We start from the raw sequence: 18272 nt of genomic DNA on the forward strand, positions 1-18272 counted from the left end.
TACACTCTGTAGTTTTACATTTCTGTAGTTTATATTCCTATAAACCTATATATCAAAAATAGTAGGCGTACAAGTCAGGTAAGGCTGGGTCAGGCGGAGGCCAACAGTGGCCCAACCCGAGCTAGCATTCCCAACCCTAACCTGATCCAACCCGAGCCTCTGGTCTAGAATGGTCAATCCTAACAGAATCTGCATCTAAGTAACTCAACCTTTAACTTCTAATTATTTTTTTCCAAATCAAGTCGAGGAAATGCTAACTCAAGCTGGGCCAGTATTAGGTTTAACCGCTCGCGTTTTGGGTTGAGCCCGGCCCAAGTTGCACCTCTAATCAATCACTAATTTGATATGTGCATACATATCAAATTTATCAATGAGAAAAAACCATGACCGAGACAGTCATGGAAACATAGAGTTCAATACAGAAGAGGGACAAAGTCCTTATCAAGGGGGATTTCCACTACTCTCTATGCTCTTTATTCTTCAAAAACTAGCATTGGACATGTACATACTCTGCTAGTAATTTGAATTATTATTTCACTACTGCAATCTAAACTAGAGGAGGGCCATTTTGCATGATCAACAGTGCACTCCTGATCGACAACTGCGAGCTCCAGCATCTGCTGTTAGAGTTGGCACCATGGACGCCGGCATCGCCTTTATATTCAACGGTTTTTCGTAAGTCTCCGGCGACTGTATTCCTGATTGAATAAAGTAGGCCCCATTTAGGAAAAGATCTCCTTCTGATTTCCAATTCCAATTCCTCCAATTATTTCCATCCCTTCCTTCAACCATCCTCTTAGTCACCTGTATAATTCAAAACTCCATATGTTAATTAAGAATGTGAATAATTTTCTTATTCATTCTCCAATATCACAGGCTTTCCTTTTTCATTTCTTTTGCAATTCCTTTACATTTGCCACGTAATTTCCTTTGTCTTTCTCACTGGGAGTAAAGCAACTAAATGGACTTTAAAGAAGTCGCGAATGATTTATGAAGAAGCTATTTTCTTTTCATTTCCCATTGGAGTAAAACAATTGAATGGAGTTGCATTCTTTGGGTTGGAATCCTTTGAAAAATGATGTGGCAAAAAAGAAAAGAAAAGAAAAATGGGAAATGAATAAAAACGGTAATTTCTTTGTCAAGAAAAATTAAAAAAAGTTTAAAATGAAAAATGAATAAAAAAAAAAGTTGTCACGTCATTTTCTCACTCCTTCAACTAAAGTGGCTCAACAAAAACACCTGAATTTCTGTCTTTCAGGAAAAAAAAAGAGGTGATTTCCATTTCCTTTCCCAACAAAGTTGCGGACCACATATGGCACTAACAAATCGAGAATAATTTATGAAGAAGCTTACCTCCTTTGTGTTAGGGTTGGAGGAAGCAAGGAATCTATTTCCTTGACTGTAGATTGTAGGGGATGCTCTCCCTCCAATTGCATACATCTCCCAACGAGTGTAGTCGTTGTTCACCACATGCACGTATCCAAACCTAACGCTGTAAAGCATTTTCCATAGAAAATCACTGAGTCAGTAAGCCTCAAATGTAAGTTAGGATCCCAAATATACAAAGAGTAATAAAAGCAAAGAAGTTGTAAAATGAAGTTGAAAATACAAGTTCGCAAAAGTTTCAACTAACTTTAGGATTTGAGAGTAATTCAGTAAAGAAAATGTCATTAATTTTTTGGAAAAAATTGGGAAAACATTGGTGAGAGTGTTATGCGTTTCATTTCATTGAGAAACTATGCATTAAATAATACCCAGGTTGAGGAATCCCTAGAAGATGAAAATCTAGATTTTTTTTCTACAAAAGCTAGTCTTAGTAAACCGAGATTACAGGTATGTTAAAGTATAAAAAGATTAAATAACTCTAACAGCTTAAGCTTTTGGAAATAGCAAAAATCCACATGCAATGGCCAGACCCAAAAGAGGAGACACATGTGCCATGTGTAGGCCAAATCCAATAGAGGAGCCACACGTGATTTTTTATTTTATTTTATTTTTTTTGGGGGGGGGGGTTATAAAATGGTTAAATAACGCCAACTGTAACAACTTAAGCTTTTGGAGTAACTGGTTGTTTCACAAGGTAGGAATAAGAACATTTAGATAATCTCCAAAAATATCTCAAATGAAAATGTATCTTTTTTTATTTACAAGACGTACGTATATCTGCTATAAATATTATTTATTAAAAGAAGATGCAACAAAAGCATGGAAGGATGGTTGATTACTTGTGTTTAATTACTAGACTAAGGATGAGTTTAGTTTGCCTTTCTCAATAATTCTGGATATCTTTACGAGCTTTACAATATGAGAAACTAATGAATTATTCATCAAATGCACGTTTCATTAGAAAAACATATTTAGCATGAAGAACACAGGAAATTTTGAGTTACTCCAACTTTTAAAAGTCTAAAATGGGGGAAAAATCAGGATTTTCTAAGGAATTTGTCAATTATTCAGATAATTTTGAGTCCAATTACCATGGCATCCTTTGAACCAGCCCTTCTCCAAAATGGTTTAATGCAACGGTAATTTGCATATCCCTATCCTTCCCGTTGGAATCGTGAGCACCGAAAAGCATCACCTGAAAGAGAAAGAAACAAAGAGTAAAACTTTTAGGCCATGTTTGGCCACAATGAAAAAGAATATTCCATGGAATATTTGTGGGGTTACTTGTGACTTGTGAGAGATATGTGAGGGATATGAAGAGACTCGGGAGGGATGAGAAGCTCCTGAAAATCAAGAAAACAAAAGTCCAAATTCTAAATGGATATATTCTTTTCAATAATTTTTAGGTCCTGTTCATTTAAGATTATGACAACTGATTATGAGTGCCAAACCAATTATTGGACTCAATTTAGACATAATTTTGAGTCCAATAATCCATTTGGGACTCGGCTGTCATAATCTTAAACGAATAGGGATTTTGATGCCATCTCTACTCCCATCCACCTCTATCTTCGTACTTCTCAGCCCAAGAATATTCCATGGAATAAATTTTCAAGGTGGCCTTAAAGACCCAAAAATGCCTCAACCCCTGGAATTTTAACTTCAAACAATCCAAGTCTGAGTTCATGGAATCAGATATGGATTTTCCTTCGGATTTACCTCATTATGCTGAGTGAAATAATTGTTGGAGATTGTTACATCAGTTGAGTACTCTATAGCATCAATGAGGCCATCAGTGCAGCGACTTAAGGAACAGTGATCAATCCATACATGTTGAGCTCCAAATAGGGAGATCCCATCTCCATCTGACACGCCTCTATGTCCTGTATGGGTTGGAGTGCTTATCACACTTGCATTCCCTGCTGGAATGCAGTCATGAACATGGATTCCATGTATGATGATGTTAGTAATGTATTGAACAGTGATGCATGGGCCTCCAGTTATGTGAACATTAGCCCCCCTTCCATCAATGGTTTTGTAGCTGTTCATGATCAGTTCTTCTTGGAGCTTTATAACCATGTCACTCTCAAATATGATCCAAAGGGGTTCAAATTGGATGATGCCGTAACGGAGAGTCCCTGGTTTTGGATTAGTAGCATTGTCGCTTGGGTCCGTCACGACGTAAAACTCGCCGTCCTTACCGCCCTTGGCGTCCTTTCCGAACCCAATTGCACAGTCTGCGAGTTTTTTTCTTGATTTATCCCAATTGGGATCACACCTCCAGCAATCATCAATGGGGTTTCCTGTTCCACAAGATGCGGTGGGAGAAGGTGGTTGTTGCGGAGGAGGTTGAGGTATGGGAGTAGGTTGTGGTTTGGGATGAGGTTGTTGCTGGGGAGGAGGTTGTGGTTTGGGAGGAAAATGTTTTTTCCACCAGGACCACCACCATGTTGTTGAATAGTCCGGATCGTCTAGCGTTTTCTTCGAATTCACTTCAAAATGGTTGAAAGCTTCTGCGGCCGAACTGCACCAACAGAATCAATAATCAGGGACCTAGTAAATGAAAAAAAAAAACAAAAAAAAACCTCATCTACAGTATTATGAGCTCGTATAGTCCAGTATGTTTCAAAAAGTACTGTACAGCCCACACAATAGGATGATCCAGACCGTCCATCTGAATAAAAATCCGGATTCCTTTCTAAAATCTCTCCAAAACGCAGGATGAGATGGTTGCTAAATCACCACAGATGATGATAGACGAAAGGCGACAAATACAAAGAGATAAGGCTACACTCCCCCATTGATTTAATAGTCTCAAGCAGGGACGGAGCCATGGGTTGCACCATTTACTCATGTTTTGGGTCACAACGTAAATAAGCAGCACCATGTAAATCATCTCCACAGGATGATCCTAACCATCCGTTCTATTGAGGTTTCTATGATTGGCAGTCCCATTTTAGATCGGAAGGGTTAGGATCATCCTACGGAGATGATTTATAACATGCACCCATTACACATTGTGGCCCAACAAATGAACCGTTTGGATCATCCTCGAAGTGGGCCTGCTCGATGCTTTTAGAAAATTACTGGACTTTTGGTCTACAGATCATATAGAATATCTGTGGAACCAGATCCGGGACGGGCGTGAGGGACGGCGCCCCCGCGCGAGTCTCTAGATCGTCCACGTGAAGGAGAGCCCCACCAAGGAACTCTCGAAAGAGTGCCCCTCACAGCATGAGCGGCGATGTAAAGTGAGATACCTCTCGATTCGGGGACTAGCCCAGATTCGAGGCGTACCTTAAACAAAGAAGAGTCGCCATCCAAGGAAGTGGGCCCTGGATCCCATGCTGTGCTCTGTTGCAACGGATAACCAGAGATATAAAATAGGGTTCGTGCCTGATGACGAATGGGGAAGGGATTAGGCGCCCCCAATTCGCCCAAGTGCTAGCACCTGGTCTCTTATGCCATTTATTATTAATTTTGAAGAGTTTTGGGCAAAAATCATGCGAAATGGGAACAAATATCTCCGAGACAACGTCTAGCTAATCATGCATGTCTCGGAGATGAATAAGAAACACACACAAAAGAAATGAAAGAAGTGTCGCCTACGAATAGCTAGATTATGTGTGACATGCCTGATTGGTGTCTAAGTTCTGGTGGACGAACACATGCATGCTACAACTAAAGATATAGGATCTGTACATGAAAGTAAGAAAACACAACAAAGCATACAACACAACACATGACTTGACACGACAAACCCTAAACTCTAATGCAATGCTTGACTCGGACCAGGATGGCCATCCATCCTAGCTGCACTACGTATCCCGGCCTCGGGAAGAATCAGAGCCAACGTAGTTCGGTGTCTTATGCTAAACTACAATGCCTAAACCTCTAGGACCGCTATCCTAGACTCGATCAACTAGACTCGACTAGTTTTTAAAGCTTTTTGTGCGATTGCTTAAATTCAAGTGGATTGTGATTTTTAGGACTCTCTATATGTCCTAACTAATGCAGGTTGTTTAGCCTTAAGCTAATGCAGGTGGGCCCTACATCCTATGTGTATCTAGGCTGTGCAACATAAAGAAAACCATGGGCTGACTATATGCTTCCTAGTCTAGCCATCGGTTCGACTAAGTGTCTGACCGATCGACTCGAGGCCTCCTAACTCTAGGGACACTCACACGACAGGACACACCACATCAATACAAATCAAGACCGACTCCTAACTCTAAAACACCCTAAATATCTAGGACAGACTCCTAACTCTAGGGGAAGATCTTTTTGAAAAGGTTTTGAAGTTTTTTGTATTTTTTGGAGGTTTTGAAGTTATGAAAAATGGTGAAAGTTATGAGAAATATTTACAAAAAATGGTGACTGAAAATGGTGAAAGGGTGTAAAAATGGTGTCTAAAAATGGTGACTGAACTCAGGGTGCCAGCAGCACGCCTGAGCTGCCTACGTACCCCTCAGCTAGGGATCAAGCCATCCGTAGTTCGGACCAGAATTCCTAACTACTCTGCACATGACTCAAGATTTTTTTTGAAATTTTGATTTTTAAAATGTTTTTGGATTTTGAATTGTTTTTGAGATGTTTTTGAATTTTCAAGTGTTTTTTGGAATGTTTTTGTTGTTTTCAAGTATTTTTGAAATGTTTTTATTGTTTTTTTGACACCAGAGAATAAAATCCTATCATCATACGGGTAGGGAGACTTCTGGAATCCCGCAAAGGTTGGACAGCATCCTATGCTTTGCGGGGGAACGAACAGGAAAATAACTCGGCAAGGGTTGGACAGCATCCTATATCTTGCAGGAGCGGGTAAAGATCACGATTTGATGAGAGGATGGACGGAATCCTAACCCCTATGATGACAGGAAAAATTCCTGGACTGACTGTAGGACTGACTCCTGTGCTGAAGACTGTTATAATTACTATTTATAATTACTATACAAGATTACTATTCAAAAATACTATTCATAATTACTATTTATAGGTACTATTCAAAACTACTATTCATAATTACTATTCATAAGTACTATTCAAAACTACTATTCATAATTACTATTTATAAGTACTATTCAAAACTACTATTCATAGTAGGACCCGCTGATGTGGGACCCGCTGTTGTGGGACCCGCTGTGGGACCCGCTGATGTGTGACCTGCTGTGGGACCCGCCGATGTGGGACCCACTGCGGGACCCGCTGGGACCCGCTGGGACCCGCTGTGGGACCCGTTGTGGGACCCGCTGATGTAGGACCCGCGGATGTGGGACCCTCTGTGGGACCCGCTTTGGGACCCTCTGTGGGACCCGCGGCTGTGGGACCCGCTGTGGGACCCGCTGATGTGGGACCCGCTTTGGGACCCGCTTTGGGACCCGCTGTGGGACCCGCTGTGGGACCCGCTGTGGGACCCGTTGTGGGACCCACGGACGTGAGACCCGCGGACGTGAGACCCGCTGTGGGACCCGTTGTGGGACCCGCTGTGGGACCCGCTGTGGGACCCGCTGTGGGACCCGCGGATGTGGGACCCGCTGTGGGACCCGCTGTGGGACCCGCTGTGGGACCCGCGGATGTGGGACCCGCTGTGGGACCCGCTGTGGGACCCGCGGATGTGGGACCCGCTGTGGGTCCCGCTGTGGGACCCGTTGTGGGACCCGCGGATGTGGGACCCGCTGTGGGACCTACTGATGTGGGATCCGCTGTGGGACCCGTGTAGTGCAAAGAATGAATAATTAAAAAATAAAAAAAATGAACTTACACCACAAGAGATCCAGGAAGGTGTTGACAGAGTCGTGCTTGTGTGGGGCCCGCTGATGTGGGACCCGCTGATGTAGGACCCGCTGATGTGGGATCCGCTGGAGGTGGGGCCCGCTGGAGGTGGGGTGGAGGAGATGTGGATGCCGGTGGAGCTCCGGTGGTTGGTTGGGAGGATGCCGGAGAAGGTGGTGGTGATCGGTGGATGGCCGGTCGGAGATGGGTTTGGCCTCGCCGGATTCCGGCTGGGTTGCCGGAGGAGAAGACTCTCTCTCTCTCTCTCCCTCTCTCTCTCTACAGATCTCTCCTCTCTCTCTCTCTACAGATCTCTCCTCTCTCTCTCTCTCTCCCCTCTGCAGATCTCTCTCTCTCTCTCCCTCTCCCTTTCTCTTTTTTCCTCTGGTTTTTCCTTTCTTTTCTTCCTCTGGTTTTTCTTTTTTCTCTTTTTTTTTTTTTCTCCTCCCCCTCTGGTTTCTCCTCGCGAGAGAGAAGAAAACCATCATGAGTCATCATGAGGGGGAGAGAAAGTGAGAGTGGTTGTCCCCCTCATGTCCCCCATTTTCTTAATTTTTTTTAAAAAAAATAAAATAAAAAATCATTACATGCATAGGATACCAAAAGAAAACAAAAAACATAATCATTGCTTACAAATTTTAAAAATCAAAAGAAAATGATGATGTCCCCTTTCTTCTTTCTTTGAATATAATCGGATCCCACATCAACGGGTCCCACACAAACGGGTCCCACACCAGCGGGCCCCACACAAGCGGGCCCCACACAAGCGGGCCCCACACAAGCGGGCCCCACACAAGCGGGTCCCACATTATATATATATATATATATATATATTTTTTTTTTATTTTATAAAAACAGGGTGGTGATATTGACACTACCAATATTGATGGGCGCACTATTGGCGGAAAAATTGATGGGCGCACCATCCAATCGTGTCTTATTCGAAATCTGCTCTGCACCGTTCCAGGATAATTCACCCCCCTTTTCTGGTTTACACTACGGTCCTTTCTCTGCTCGTTCGCTAGGCAAACGTACTCGGATTTTGACGAAATTTTGCGGGGACCTAGCTGGGACCCAAAGCTAGCCTAGGGTTAAGTTTGGGACCCTAGATCATTGATCTGATGGGGTTTTGCACAAAATTGGAAGGTTTAGGGCACGGTCAAAATGGGGTGTCTACAGATGCCCCTCTTTGGCAGAGCGTGCTTGTCGCGCGAATGTCAAAGCTGAACAGACAACACATTTTGACTGGCCCAAAATCAGAGGTTTTTTTTTTTTTTTTTGATTTTTGAAAATGATACTCACAAAGATAACATGGTGAAATAGCCTTTCACCGGACTCTGACTCTACAAACGCTGGTGAGATAGCCTCTCTTGAACTCGTAACTCAATAATGGATGTATGGATGAGATAGCCTCTCTTGCAGAACCTTAAAAGATTGATTTGGCTGCGAGAGAGCCGGGAAAGATATTGGCATGGTTGCGATTGAACCAGAAGCCTAGAATTGACTTGATTGCGAATGAGTCGGAAGGTCAAAAATTTGCTTGGTTGCGAGCGAACCGAGAAGCGAAGGGTTGACTTGACTGCAAATGAGCAAAAATCAGGGATACTGGCCGAGTTGCGAATGAACTATGAGACCGAATAATTGACTTGGTTGCGAATGAACCAGAAAGTCAGGGATTGACTCGACTGCGAATGAGTCAGAGTTAGGGAGATTAGCTTGATTGCGAATGAGTCAAAGGAACGGGAACTGGCTTGGTTGCGAACGAACCGAAGCGAACGAACCGAAAAGCAAAGGGTTTGACTTGACTGCGAGGGAGTCAGAGTCAAGGATACTGGCCTAGTTGCGAATGAACTAGAAAGTGAGGGGTCGACTCGACTGCGAATGAGTCAGAGTCAGGGAGATTAGCTTGATTGCGAATGAATCAAGAAATCAGCAAGAAACTTGGCAGCGAATGAGCCGAAGAGTCTAAGATTTTAGCTTGGTTGCGAATGAACCAAAAGGATGGAATTTGATTTGAGCTGTGAATGAGTTAAGAATTGAAAGATTGACTCGACTGCGAAGGAGTCGAAGTCAGGGAGATTATCTTGATTGCGAATGAATCAAGAAATCAGCGAGAACTTGGCAGCGAATGTGCCGAAGAGTCCGAGATTTTGACCCGGTTGCGAATGAACCAAAAGGCTGGAATGATGACTTGGTTGCGAACGAACTGAAGTCAAAGAGATTAATTTGACTGCGAACGAGTCAAGAGTTTAGAAAACAGGCCTGACTGCGAATGAGTCGGAAACCTAAGATTTTGACCCTGTTGCGAATGAACCAAAAGGTCGAGGATACGAGCTAGACTGCGAATGAGCCAAAACTCAAAGGATTGACCTGGTTGCGAATGAACCGAAAGGTCGAAGATATGCAAACCTGAATTGGGATCTGAGAAGATAGCATCTTGGCAGATGATCAGGGCGGAATGATTAGACAGTTATCATGATCAAACCTATGACCTGGTTGCGAATGAACCGAAAGGTCGAGGATATGAGCGAGACTGCGAATGAGTCAAAACTCAAAGGATTGACCTGGTTGCGAATGAACCGAAAGGTCGAAGATATGCAAGCCTGAATTTGGATCTGAGAAGATAGCATCTTGGCAGATGATCAGGGCGGAATGATTAGACAGTTATCATGATCAAACCTATGACCTGGTTGCGAATGAACCGAAAGGCCGAGGATATGAGCGAGACTGCGAATGAGTCAAAACTCAAGGATTGACCTGGTTGCGAATGAACCGAAAGGTCGAAGATATGCAAACCTGAATTTGGATCTGAGAAGATAGCATCTTGGCAGATGATCAGGGCGGAATGATTAGACAGTGATCATGATCAAACCTATGACCTGGTTGCGAATGAACCGAAAGGTCGAGGATATGAGCGAGACTGCGAATGAGTCAAAACTCAAGGATTGACCTGGTTGCGAATGAACCGAAAGGTCGAAGATATGCAAACCTGAATTTGGATCTGAGAAGATAGCATCTTGGCAGATGATCAGGGCGGAATGATTAGACAGCTATCATGATCAAACCTAAATTGGGATCTGGGAAGATAGCATCTTGACAGATCAACATGGTGGAATGATTAGACAGCTATCATGATCAAACCTAAATTGGGATCTGAGAAGATAGCATCTTGACAGATCAACATGGTGGAATGATTAGACAGCTATCATGATCAAACCTAAATTGGGATCTGGGAAGATAGCATCTTGACAGATCAACACGGCGGAATGATTAGACAGCTATCATGATCAAACCTAAATTGGGATCTGGGAAGATAGCATCTTGACAGATCAACACGGCGGAATGATTAGACAGCTATCATGATCAAACCGAAATTGGGATCTGGGAAGATAGCATCTTGACAGATCACCATGGCGGAATGATTAGACAGCTATCATGATCAAACCTAAATTGGGATCTGGGAAGATAGCATCTTGACAGATCAACATGGCGGAATGATTAGACAGCTATCATGATCAAACCTAAATTGGGATCTGGGAAGATAGCATCTTGACAGATCAACATGGCGGAATGATTAGACAGCTATCATGATCAAACCACTCTAAGAATCAAGAACACGAAACTCAAGGAGGAACAATTTTGATTCAAGAAATCGAGATTTCGATCGATTCCATTACATGATTGATTGTCTCTTGCCGAGAACGTTAGGAGTGTGCGATCTCTGCTGAGAACCAGACACAGGTAACTTGCTGAGGTTTTGAGTATTGACCATTTTTCTAATTTTGCCAGGGATTGAAGGCTGCGCGAGCAAATTCTAGACTCTGCTTGGGAAACTGATTTTCTGGGGAAGTTGACCTTTCAGAGAGTGCACTCGTCTGAGAAGTTTGAAGTTTGGCTCGAGATATACTCGTACATCTCTTATCTCAACTTACTGAAAACATTGGCACTGATTGCCTTTTGTGCTTGATATCTTTTATGACGCAAGTCATAAAAGATGCCCCTAGTATATTGTGTTTCCATGACAGGAGTTTTAAGGAGGCAGGGCAATGATGGTTGAAGAAAAGATGCTTCGTTTCATGAAGGCTCGAGGATGCAAAGTTCTTTTGTATGGAGAGAATAGGACAATAACCATGATGGCTGAGTCTGGAAATCTCTTCTTTCACATGGCTCACTTTTGGAGGCTTAAGGTCTCGGGTAGGTTTGAACAAGATGTCTCCCGCCCCTTCTGATACCTAAACCAGGATTTACTCTGAATTTTCTTCGCAATTTGGAGGACACGCTCTCATTCTTCTAGCACCCGACAGTTTGGACTTTGCAAGGAAAGGGAACACAAATATGAAGGAGGAATAGATTTCCAAGGACTCGGTCAAAGAAGATTCTTGTTGTTCGGAGGACTCGACTCGCTTTCGACTCACTCTTGGATCTGATGTGTTATTTTTCAAGGGTATGGCTTAGCCACTCTTAGAGTATTTCGAAGACCGTGTCAAGAGGTACTATTCTCCTTTTTCGGTGTTTATGTCATGATTATTATCCCTTTCGGATTGCTCGGTTTCAATGCCCCTAGTTTAGATGAATGTTAAAGTAAGCTTGCTGGCACTACTTGGACTCCAAGATTTTACCCTGGTTGAAGACTGTTTCTCCACCTCAATGATTCGCTTTTTCGTTGGAAGTCATTGCCATTGACCAGATTGCCTTGTCAGGTTTTCAATCTGGCGGACCGCTTGCCCTAACTTTTGCCTGGTTCGCCCTTTCGGGTTTTCAATCCAGCGGGCTCGATACCCTAACTTTTGCCTAAGCTGAATTTTCAGTTGTCAACTTAGCGGGTGAATGACCCTAAATTTTGCCTAGACCGCCCTCCTGGGTTTTCAGCCTAACGGGTCTTCAGACTCCATCGTTTTTTCTTCTTGACTTTGAACCTCTGCTTGTTCACCAGAAGGACTTTCTAGGCGGGCTTGGGTTCAAAAGGGTTAGATATCGGAAGTTCAAACGATTTGGATCGAATCTGGTCTTGCCAGACTACCTACGTACCCCAAAAATGGAGGATCAGATCCGCGTAGTTCGCTTTGGGTTTAACAAAGAATGGTTTAGCTTTTTAGCTTCAAAAGTTTGAAAAGGGGATGATTTAGTTTTTATCCCCAAGGATTTGACCGAACCTGAATTGATCAAGTTGCCTACGTACCCCCGAAGAGTTGGGGATCAGGTCCGCGTAGTTCGGGTCGAAATGCCCCTGGTTTGCGGGTGTTTGAAAAGAATGTTTGATTTTGTTGAGGCTCGAAGGTGTTCGCAAAAGGATTTTTTTTAAACTTGGGATTTGTGGCGTTTAAGGCTCTGGCGTCCAAGGATGACCTTCTGATGTTTTGGCATACAAGCTTCTTGAATGGCTAAGGTTCAATGGCTTTGAACTTTTTTTTTTTTTAGGAGTCTGGCGGCATTTCCTGGCAAGACTTCATCTGCACTGTGCAAGCTAGACTGATTGAATTCCCACTTTGTCTTTGAGATCTTGCACTGATATTTGGGATTCTACGACTCTGGGTCTTCTCTGAATGCTGAAGATTTTGAAATTTTCAATCTACTTATCGACTCCGCTTCCTGCGATTCTGATTCTCTTGAGGAGTTGACGCGGGGCATGCTCCCTTCTCCTTTCTTCTCTGGATTCTATCTTATTTTTCTTTGTTCATTCTGATTTTTATTTTTTTGCTTGGATGTGGGGAATGCCCCTACGCCTGGAATGCTTTAACTTGAAATTCCATCGCAATGTATAGCCCAAGTATTCTTTTTGGGGTTCATGCTCTATGCTCATGACTTTGTTGTCTGAAAGTCTTCTCTCAATTTTTCATTCACTGCATTTGATGTTTGGTATTCTTTATTTGAATTTTTTTGCTTTTTTGACCTGTCTGAAGCCGAGGGTGACTCACATTGAACGATGCCAAGGCACGCTTCTGGTTTATCCTCATAGGACCAAGCAACACTTCTTTGAACCCTCTAAATAGGTTTATCGATTCTTTGCGCTCTTCGGGAGATTTTGCCAATCCTTACTTCCCGAGTTTCGGATTTCGATACCACTATCCACGGTATCGATTTCATCTGCAAGTGGCTTTGCTCGACGCTCTTCCTCTCGTTTGATTATCTTTCAAATCACGAGGAGAATTTCATCGGCATCCTCGTCCGAGGAGGGTGTCTTTAGTTATTTTAAACATTAGATCCAAGAGTGAATCATAAAACATTGAAGATATTGAAATCAAACTTTATTGAATTGAAAACTTTCAAGTACATCAATAGTTCTCAACACGCCTCAGTGGGCTCTTCATCAGACTTGACAAGAAAATAAAACACCGACTCTAAATGAAAAAGACTGACAAACAGGACACCCCCTTCTTTTCTTTTCTTTTTTTGACATTGACACTATGACTCACCAACTTTCAACACAAGAGTTGGTATACACTCGATAGAAGTTAAATCTTGAAACATGACATTTGGAACACCTTACTTGAAACATGACACTTGGACGCGGACAAGGACTAGGCACTGAAGTTCAGAAGTACACGTCTTCCTCCATGATGTTGTCGGCTAGTGGTTTCGGTCCTGGTATAGGAATCTCGGAAGAGGCGGTCCCATGCAGTTCTGTCGACCTGGCCCAAACTGCCCTTGAAAACCTGCTGGTGGCATCATGCTCTCTGCCCTGACATTCTTCGGAGGCTCACATTCTGACATTTTTTCTTTCCCTTTCGGTTCATCCCTCTGCTTTGATGCAGCATAAACAGAGGTGGTGGAACCTTTGAAGGGTTGAATAGGTCTAACCGGTGCATAATTCATAAAAGCACAGAGTTCAGGAAGAAGGGAAGAGTCTCCATCTATCTCGTCCTGAATTTTGTGTTTCAATGCCAGGCACTTTTCTGTTGTATGACCAATACCTCTATGGTACTCGCAATACTGATCTCTTCTCCAGTGCTTGGGGAGTGGGTTAGGAATAAGCTTCGGATCTAAAAGTGTCAAACGACCTTCGCTGACCCATTTCTTCATGATAACTTCCTGAGAACATGGTAGCTGAGCGCATTCTCTCCTCAGTCTCTGACCCATCCTCTCTTCCACTTCTATGATTGGCTTCTTAAAAGGTTGACGATAAGGTTCAACATTCTGAACTTCACTGGGAACAAATACAGGCTTCGTCCCACTATGCAAATCAACGTATCTGTCAAGAATTAAACTCTGAACTGATGTTTCTTCTGTCATAATACCCATATCGGCAAACTGCTTAGGAGCTGAATTACATCCGGTAGACAGATATCGTATCTGAGTTTTCATCTCCCTCACTTCTTCAGTTAACATGGCCATCTGACCAAAGAGTTTAACCATCCAGTTTTCCATTCGGATAAGGGCCGACCTTTCAAAAGATTCCTCCATTAGTCGAAGGCTTGATGGAACAGGTGGCATTTCTGAGATAGGACGAATAAGGGATGCAGGATCCAATAATGGTTCATCTGTAGAGATAGCTCCTACCATCGGTAAAGGGCCAACTGATCTTTGCACTGGTTTTTTGGTAGCCCCGGGTTCTCCAACAACTACCTTACCATCCTTGATAAGTTTTAGGATCTTATGCTTCAAGGCTTGGCAACTGTTGGTTGAATGTCCATGAACTCGATGATACTCACAGAAGTCTTGTTCATAAAAGTTGCTAGGAAGAGGATTTGGAGGAGAAGAAGGTTCAGGAAGTTCAAGTTTACCCACTTCGACCAATCCTCTCAAAGCTTTTTCAAAATTCTTCGGCAATGGAGGAATCTCTTTACCTGGCTTCTGAATAGGCTTGTTTCTTTTCTGAGCCACCTTCTTGAAAGGTTGACGAGAGGTCTCCACATTACTGACTTCTTCAGCTGCCACCATAGTCCTCTTTCCGTCTCTAACATCAGTTGAGGTCCTTGTCTTTAGGCCTTTAGCCAGTGCATCCTCTACTTGGGTTCCCGTCTTGATGAGGTGATTGAAATCGAGAAAGTATTGGATAGCCATATGATGATAATACTGTGGAGACAGATTCTTCACCACAATTTTAATCTGATCTTCATCGGACAATCTGTGGGTCATCCGAACAGCTTTTCTTCTCCATCTTCGGATGAAGGAAGTGAAAGTTTCATTATGCCCCTGTTTCAACATTTTCAGATCCCTTTTGGTTACCTCTATCCCTTCCTCCATGGAAAATTGTTCCACAAACTTGTTAGCAATGTCTTCTAAGGTTCGGATCTCTTCAGACTTTAAGCTCAAAAACCATTTCTTAGCAGTTCCGACTAGAGATCGAGGGAATACGAGGGCAATCTGCTCTGGAGAAAGTCCATGTTGCTGTAGAAGAGGAATGACAGATTTCAGATGACTGGTGGGGCATCCCGTCCCATCATACTTGTCAAGATCAGGTACTGTGAACTTAGGAGGAAGAACAACTCCCGGGACTATCATGAAGTCGGACATGCTCAACTTCTTAGGGCCTTGGAACTTTATGCTTTCCATTTCTCGGGTTAGCTTATCCAACCTATCTGTTATCGCTCTGCCCTCATTGGCTCTCTCCAGATGAGGGAGACAATTATCTTCTGCATACTGCTCATCCTCGACATCGTCTTCGACATTCAAAACAGCAAGCCTGGCCATTGCAGGATGTGGGGGAGGTATAAGTGGAATTTGCCGGGGTACAGGTTCTTCAGAAGTAGAACCTCTATCACTTTTCAGACGGACTATCTCCTCACTCATATTATTCATCTGTTGGAGCATAGACTTCATCAACTCATTCATCTCGGCCAGAGTATTTCCAGATTCAGCCATAGGTTCTGGTGTGGGTTGAATAGAAATAGGTACTGCAAATGAGTGAGGTCAATAAGGTCAGATTCCCGCCATGGAATGGACAAACACTATAGCTCAATATAGGGTAATCAAATGAAAATCCCATACACAAGCTGAGACAAAAGATGATACGAGTATATCCTCCCATGGATAAAATCCGGCAGCATAACATCTATGCAAGAAATGTGGTAAGATAAGCACATGGTTTGTCAACGAACCAGAAAAGATAATGATTACGCTCAAGGTTTCTAAAAAAAAAAATCGGCAGCATGACGGCTATACTAGGAGATATGGTACGGTAAGCACATGGTTTGTCAACAAGCCTAAAAAGATAGTGACCACACTCAAGGTATTTAGGAAAAATCCGGCAGCATGACGGCTGTAGTAGGAGAGACTCAGCAACTAAACATGAAGAGTATGCCGTCATGGTCAAGATAAAGCAGGGCTCTCAGCAAGAACACACACTCCGGTACTGATGATGGCAAGATAGACTCATAATCGACATGCGGAGTGATCTGATCAGGATCGATCAAATGATCAGGCTCACGGAAAACAGATCATGACTAAAAGAGCCAAGAATCTTATGATAATCCATAGAATGGATAGATGGGGAAAAATTGATTAGATTAGAAGGAAACCTAACTAAGAAGCAAGCCCTAATCTAATAATAAATATATACATATATATACATCCTAACCAGGGGCACCAACCCTAGTCTAATCTAGCGCAGCCAAGAAAATCTTGACCCAGAAGTGTCTGTGAGTGTACTAGATAACGCGGCGGGTAACCACGGTGTGACTTACCCTCCTACACTACACGGGTAGGCTGACTTCTATCCTAGGCTCACATATGCTGGTCGCACATGTTCGTCCTATATGAGTACATATATATAGTGCCCTAGCAAGGGTTCCCTAATTTTGGTTCTAGAGGGAGCAACTAATATATATACATAATATAATGAAATAAAAGTAGGGCCCAGGCATTTCTGCAGGGTACTATGCTTATGACCATACCCTTGATGTATAACGCCAGCACACCCAGCATTATACAAAGTATGTTCATTGCTCATCGGCTGCTGTAGAACACCAGCACACCCAGTGTCTACGGCTGCAGCTCCGGCGCATAGCTCGGAAATAGATACAACGGTTCCCAACTGGTACGCGTCATATCTATTCCCTAAGGCCAATAATGAAAATGATGAAAGAAATAAAGAATATGACAATGTATGATGTGCAGTGTGTGAATCCCTTGTTTTATTTACGCACCTAATTGGTGCCCCTGGATTTCTAACGATAAAGTTCCCATTTAACTTGGTTTTGACCCAAATTTCTTCAAAATTAATAAAAATGGCATTTTTACAGAGTTAGGCAATGTTCCAAGAAATCCCCAGCAGAGTCGCCAGCCTGTGGAACCAGATCCGGGACGGGCGTGAGGGACGGCGCCCCCGCGCGAGTCTCTAGATCGTCCACGTGAAGGAGAGCCCCACCAAGGAACTCTCGAAAGAGTGCCCCTCACAGCATGAGCGGCGATGTAAAGTGAGATACCTCTCGATTCGGGGACTAGCCCAGATTCGAGGCGTACCTTAAACAAAGAAGAGTCGCCATCCAAGGAAGTGGGCCCTGGATCCCATGCTGTGCTCTGTTGCAACGGATAACCAGAGATATAAAATAGGGTTCGTGCCTGATGACGAATGGGGAAGGGATTAGGCGCCCCCAATTCGCCCAAGTGCTAGCACCTGGTCTCTTATGCCATTTATTATTAATTTTGAAGAGTTTTGGGCAAAAATCATGCGAAATGGGAACAAATATCTCCGAGACAACGTCTAGCTAATCATGCATGTCTCGGAGATGAATAAGAAACACACACAAAAGAAATGAAAGAAGTGTCGCCTACGAATAGCTAGATTATGTGTGACATGCCTGATTGGTGTCTAAGTTCTGGTGGACGAACACATGCATGCTACAACTAAAGATATAGGATCTGTACATGAAAGTAAGAAAACACAACAAAGCATACAACACAACACATGACTTGACACGACAAACCCTAAACTCTAATGCAATGCTTGACTCGGACCAGGATGGCCATCCATCCTAGCTGCACTACGTATCCCGGCCTCGGGAAGAATCAGAGCCAACGTAGTTCGGTGTCTTATGCTAAACTACAATGCCTAAACCTCTAGGACCGCTATCCTAGACTCGATCAACTAGACTCGACTAGTTTTTAAAGCTTTTTGTGCGATTGCTTAAATTCAAGTGGATTGTGATTTTTAGGACTCTCTATATGTCCTAACTAAT

At 43.1% G+C, this 18272-nt stretch overlaps 1 protein-coding gene across 1 annotated transcript in view; it reads right to left on the reverse strand.

The window, feature by feature from the left end:
• Positions 1-417: 417 nt before the first annotated feature.
• The window catches only part of LOC143884198 (putative pectate lyase 5), a 34483-nt gene continuing 16628 nt past the window's right edge, over positions 418-18272 (reverse strand). The window contains exons 2-5 of the mRNA XM_077387635.1: positions 3106-3910; positions 2478-2581; positions 1354-1492; positions 418-804 (exon numbers count right to left, since the gene is read on the reverse strand). Coding sequence (XP_077243750.1) covers positions 577-804; positions 1354-1492; positions 2478-2581; positions 3106-3910 — 1276 coding nt within the window. The 3' untranslated portion in view covers positions 418-576. The remainder of the gene's footprint in view (positions 805-1353; positions 1493-2477; positions 2582-3105; positions 3911-18272) is intronic.

This window comes from Tasmannia lanceolata, unplaced genomic scaffold (genome assembly GCF_043159265.1).
Source record: "Tasmannia lanceolata isolate RefF3 unplaced genomic scaffold, GAP_Taslan_0.1 ptg000008l, whole genome shotgun sequence".
NCBI classification, from domain to species: domain Eukaryota; kingdom Viridiplantae; phylum Streptophyta; class Magnoliopsida; order Canellales; family Winteraceae; genus Tasmannia; species Tasmannia lanceolata.